Below are 6,133 nucleotides of genomic sequence, written 5' to 3' on the forward strand. Positions count from 1 at the left end.
ATTTGTATCTTTTAATTCATGTTATATTTTTTCTACATAAAATTTCATCATCTCTGAAGTTATCTCTCTATCATTGGTCCTGTATAAATTCATCAAATTAAAAGCTTGACTTGGGATTCAATACTATATTTTATTAATTAAATTAATAATTAATAATATAAGGGATATTTTAATAAAATAACTGTATATTTATACGTGCAAGTATTGAGCAAGGTGTATTATCCTCCATATTTGCCTTCCTCTTTATTAAATTTTGCAGGTAAGTCTCAGCTCTAGATCCATCTCCATTAAACAAATAATTATGTTCATTAAAAAATAAAATTGTTATTCCCTTTTTTATTTACAAATTTTTTAAGGCTTATGTTATGAAAATTATTAAATTTTAAGAAATAGAAAAGAAAATATTAGTTTATTATTACATTATTGATATGAACATAAACTTAATATTTATTTATTTATATTAAAAAAAATGAAAAATCATATATGTAGAAACTATTGAAATAATAGTATCACTGATTATATGCCGAATTTTCATTCCATTTATGAATAAAAAAAATCCACTCCTTTTCTAGACAGCAGTGGGGGAATCAAATTTCTGATAGGAGCTGGAACAAACTCTTCTTTCTCCCTCTACGAAATAATATCTTATTTCCCTTCATATTTTATTTTTTCCAATTCAGTTCTTGGCAAGTCAAAGAAAGCAGAAAGAGTGTTGAAAGAGCGCAGGGAATTCTTCAGGGGTTGAATCCGGAACAATGAAGATATTGGTGACCGGTGCATCCGGTTTCCTCGGGGGAAGACTCTGTGACGCGCTGCTCCGGCAAGGTTACTCCGTGAGGGTTCTTGTTAGGTCCACTAGCGATATCTCTTCTCTTTCTCCGGATATTGAAATCTTCCATGGCGACATCACCAACTACGCCTCTCTCCTCGCCGCTTGCTCCTCCTGCACCATCGTCTTCCACCTCGCCGCCCTCGTCGAACCCTGGCTTCCCGATCCCTCCAAATTCTTCAACGTAAGTTCCCCCAACTCTCGCTCCTCTATCACCGAACCGCAATTCTCAATCGCTTTCCTCATTTTCATTAGGTCAACGTTGGAGGATTGAAAAACGTGTTAGCGGCGATAACGGAGACTCGCACGGTGGAGAAACTCCTGTATACGTCGTCTTTTTTCGCCCTCGGACCAACGGACGGAGGCGTTGCCGACGAGAATCAAGTGCAATTCAGAATCCTCTAGATGCTGTGTTTTGTGCATTTATTTATGGCGTTTTGATACTCTGAAGTCCGATTCTGATTCCAATTGTAATTGCAGGTCCATCACGAGAAATATTTTTGTACGGAATATGAGAAATCAAAGGTCGCTGCGGACAAGATTGCGGTGCAAGCTGCGTCGGAGGGGGTGCCAATAGTGCTACTGTATCCTGGAGTAATCTATGGGCCTGGCAAGGTCACTGCAGGAAACGTTGTTGCACGAATGGTATATGATTTTTGTTGAATTCTGGTTAGCTATATGATTAAATGACTATTTATTTATATACTTTTAAATGAAATTCATAATGCTTAATATTTGGGTTTGTTTCATTTGATGATAGATAGTTGAACGCTTTAGTGGTCGATTGCCTGGTTACATAGGGTATGGAAGCGATAAATTTTCTTTCAGTCATGTTGAGGATGTTGTGGAGGGGCACATTTCAGCAATGAAGAAAGGACAAGTCGGGAGTAGGTACCTATTAACGGGGGAAAATGCGTCGTTCAACCATGTTTTTGATATGGCTGCTGCGATTACTGATACTAAAAAACCAGTGTTTAGCATCCCTTTGTGGGTGATTGAAGTATATGGGTGGCTCTCAGTTTTATTCTCTAGAATCACTGGAAAACTACCTCTCATCAGTCCACCGGTCAGTTCTCTCTTCTCTTTCCAAACATTAATTCCCAAGGATTTCATCTTTTTTATTTTCTTTGCATACTCTCAAATAAATGATAAGTATTAAGTTTATTTATTTATTAAAACAGATGGTGTGTATCATATTAAAAATTAAAAATGTAGACCATTATTTATTTTTACTTTTTATTGTTTTCTTTAATTTATTTAAAGTAAGATTCACTAGCATTATCTACAACTTTAGCAAAAAAATAGAAGAATATCTTTTTGGAGATCAGTTGAGCAGATTTTAAAAAATTAAATAATATTTGTTAAAATTTAAAATATAAAACATATTAAAGATAACTAATTAGAGTTTTTTTTTTGGTGTGGAAGTTAAGATGAAAAAAAAATCCAAATTACAAAATTCAATCCATAATTATCCATATCCATATTAGTTTTAATCCATTTAAATTGATTTATTTCAAATCCAAATCCATATTTTTGGATTTTAAATCCAATCCATTTAATTGGATATGAATTAGATATAGATTGGATACATTTTTGGATTATTCAAATTGCATCTTGGGATGAATTTTGACTTGGCCCGATCCAAGTTAAGCCAAGACAATCTAGCCGATGTCGAGCCGAGTGGGCTCGAGCCGATGTCTAACCGAGCAGTCCCGGACCCATATCGAGTCGAGCGGGGCTGACCCGATTTCAAGTCAAGCACACCCGGACCTTTGTCGAGTCGAACTGGCCTGGATTGATGTCAAGTCGAGTTGGCCCAGGTCGATATTGAGTCAAGCTAGCCTTTTTTCTAACTATATCCAAGCTCTAGTGATTTTTTTTTTCTAACTATATCCTTATTTTAAAATAATGGAAAAGGGAAAATCGATGTTACGTTGTGATTATTCTTTTAGTTGGAAAAATTGACGGTGGAGAAAGACATGAAACATTGTAATACAATTTTTTATTTTTAGTAGAGGTAAAGATTGAATAAAGATACTTTAGTTCAAATAATAGGTTGGATTTACTTAATGAATCCAACATTCAGAATCAAACTAATTAAAGTGGTTCTATCATTAATTATATTTACTTCAAATTCAAACCAAATCAATTATGACTTGTTCAGTTATTGGATTAGATTTTTATTTCAAACTTGAAATTTAATTTTGTTTCAAATTTTTAATGCTTGTTTGAAAACAAGAATTCCAAATCTGAAATCTTAACCAAAACAGAAAAATGTTTTCTTACACTGATAATTCCGAATTCCTTGATCTTCTTGTTGTGCAAATCTTGGAGCAGACAGTACATGTTCTAGGACAACGGTGGGAGTATTCTTGCGACAAAGCTAAAAGTGAGTTAGACTATAGGCCAAGAAGGTTGAAAGAAGGACTTGCGGAGGTACTACTCTGGTTGAAGAACTCGAACTTGATAAAATATTAGCTAGTATTCCTGCACTTTTTTAAACACATATACATATGATTCTCTTTTGGGCTGCACCTTACCTATATCATTCTAAAAGACAAAAAAGAAATAAAGCCACGATGCCATGTTACAATGTTTGTAATTCCTTTTTTAGTTCTGTTGTCCTTGTAGTTATTTAATCATTTGATGGTGATGGCTACTGAGAGTTTGTTTCACCCTTAGTGCATCAATGAGTTAGTAAATTAACTTCATCGTTTTTTAGGGTTTTGAAGTCTTGTTAAAATTAATGGAAATACAATAGAAATATAAACACGAGTTTGGTTCTGTTTATTCTTTACTTTAACATATAAATACAATTATTATTAGTTGAAATTAAAGGTAAAGGTTAACTGAATGGAGTGTGTAGATGATACTTTTATTTATCTGGGGAAGAAATTTTTGTTCTGGTAATCAAGAGTATGTTAAAGATGTTTGAGAAGTTATGTCAGGACTTTAAAGTTAAATTTTTGTAAGATTTTTTGGTGCTATTGGTTTTTTTGGACCATATTATGGAAAGATTATGAGGATTTATTAACTGCAAGTTGCTAACTCTATCTTCTTCTTTTTTGCTTTGTACCCAAGAAGGATACACAAATACACTAACGATTTAATAACCTTAAAAGAAACATTAAGTGTTAGATAAAATTTTTAGGGTAATGTTACTGAAATATTACTTTTAGAATTTTTATAACGAATATTCATGTTTTAAATACTTGAAAGTTTCAATCTTATTCAACTGACTCTAGAAGTTCATTCCAAAAAGGTGTAATTATTTTTAAGATTCTAGAATCCTAAGAATATACTTTAAAGATCAATTTAAGTAAGTATAAATGTACTTGTAACATAACTTTTTGAGTTTTTTTTTTACTGGAAGTCAATATCATGCCTGACCATTGTTATAATTAATGCACTACGAATAAAATAGTTAGATTTTATCTATAATTCATTCTGATTTTCTTATTCTTACTAGTTAGAAGGAGTAAGATTTGAGGCACGAAAATTTCTGATAAATTAAATTATAATGGTTGAAATCGAACAGAAAATCTTTGGAAAATAGGTTAGACACTTGTGGTGTTTGGTTATAGATTGAAATTGGAGAATGAAGCTCAATAACTTATTTTACACCAAAATAATTGATTAGGGAAGAAGTGATTATTAAACTGTCGAATTAAAATCTCAAAATATTTTCTACTTAAAATAATAGTAATTTAATATTAGTGATTTTAATTCAAAATAACTCAAGGGAAAGATAGTAAAAGATAGAAAATTAAGTCGCCAAATGACAAAAATGACTTTATTATGTTATGATTAAAAACTTTAAATTTACATAAAATGTATATAAGCTAAGTATTTTCTTTTCGATACACAAATTTATTTCATATTCAAAGTAATTTTGCCAGAATTTGAATCCTAAGTTATCTTGTTAAGGGACTCAAATATTACAATTTTTTAGTAAGTCCTATAGTTTAATTTTCTATTTGAATATATTTATTTTAATGTTATATTTTAATTAACTAAATATTTTTTAAAATGCATAGGTCTAAAATTTAATTGGATAAAAAATATATAATTAAAATTGTGACAATTTCAAAATTTAATAACTAAAACCTACGGAAAAATTAAAAGATTAAAAAGGTGAATAAATATTGTTCTAGCCAATTTAAGGTCGGTCAGAATCTAGATGAGCAAGGCCTTCTGGAAACGAGAGAGGGCTCCTTCTCCGATGACACTCCGACGCTCAAGTCAGTAAGAACATAAATATAATGAGTATAATATGAAATAAGAGTTGAAAGTACTTTATGTGTTGTTTATTAGATGTTTAGATGATCCCTTCCTTCTGTAGAGCATAATCAGGTATATATAGATTAAATTGTAACCTTTTCACCTTTAGTCATGATTATGTCTTAATTGAGTCATTGATGATGATTAAGTTTGATTGATTGAGATCCCTTGACTTGTGCTCCCTCATAATGTTAGATACACAGGTCGGGAAACTATCCATAAATGACCAAACATCGGGCCAGATCCATGACCCAACAGATATATTAAAAAATTAATAAAATTTTATTTTATTCAATCTATAGTAATTAATAAGTGAGCTTCTTTTTTATAAGTGTTTTTTTTATGCTTTTATTTTTATCAATACAACCAATTTTATTAATTTTATGATCCACAAGACACTATCAAAATAATAAGTTTAATTTCAGTGCAAGGAAGTGTGAGCCTGTGCATTGCACATGCCCAAAATCCAAGTGGCTTCGAAAAGGAGATGTTTAAGAATTAGAAATATAATACCATTCATGTGCCTTCTCTTAACTTTATGAGTTTGTTTTGACAGCACTGTTCAAAAATATCTTTTAAACTACATAAAAAAAATAAAATATATATATATATATATATATATATATTCACAAAATATATCTATATTCACATATCTTAATGAAATGTCCAAATAAGATATAAATATTCCTACTATATAGGTATAACATTATAAATATTAATAAAAAGGATGTTTTTATAATTATTTTTATGTGTATTTTTATAATTTTAATAATATTTTATTTAAATAATTAATTTTTAATTATATTTTTATTATTATAAAAAATCAACAGAAACCCATGAAACATTTAAATTAAATTTTTAGCGGCAGGAATGATGAACCCAGCGATGGGAGTATGCAAATGAAGAATTTGTTTCTCAAATAAATCATTTTTTTAAATTATGTAAATAAATTTCGGCACATGTCAGAATTTAACTTATGGTATGAAAGATAAATTTACGCATCTTAAAAAACAGCTTTATTTT

At 30.4% G+C, this 6,133-nt stretch overlaps 1 protein-coding gene across 1 annotated transcript; it reads left to right on the top strand.

Annotated features, from left to right (window-relative positions):
• Positions 1 to 518: 518 nt before the first annotated feature.
• FLDH (NAD(P)-binding Rossmann-fold superfamily protein) lies at positions 519 to 3,619 on the top strand. The gene is made up of 5 exons (XM_068626155.2): positions 519 to 1,013; positions 1,085 to 1,213; positions 1,310 to 1,474; positions 1,590 to 1,895; positions 3,167 to 3,619. Exons 1-5 carry the CDS (start codon positions 756 to 758, stop codon positions 3,305 to 3,307), a joined length of 999 nt encoding a protein of 332 aa, XP_068482256.2. The 5' UTR covers positions 519 to 755; the 3' UTR covers positions 3,308 to 3,619.
• The last annotated feature ends 2,514 nt before the right edge of the window (positions 3,620 to 6,133 follow it).

This window comes from Phaseolus vulgaris, chromosome 9, assembly GCF_051622355.1.
Source record: "Phaseolus vulgaris cultivar YP4 chromosome 9, ASM5162235v1, whole genome shotgun sequence".
Taxonomy (NCBI): domain Eukaryota; kingdom Viridiplantae; phylum Streptophyta; class Magnoliopsida; order Fabales; family Fabaceae; genus Phaseolus; species Phaseolus vulgaris.

Bases quoted from the DNA above. Each gene is read 5' to 3' on its own strand.
- FLDH (XM_068626155.2), top strand. From the start codon at position 756: ATGAAGATATTGGTGACCGGTGCATCCGGTTTCCTCGGGGGAAGACTC. The intron at 1,014-1,084 runs GTAAGTTCCCCC...CATTTTCATTAG, and splicing joins ATCCCTCCAAATTCTTCAAC to GTCAACGTTGGAGGATTGAA. The intron at 1,475-1,589 runs GTATATGATTTT...ATTTGATGATAG, and splicing joins GAAACGTTGTTGCACGAATG to ATAGTTGAACGCTTTAGTGG.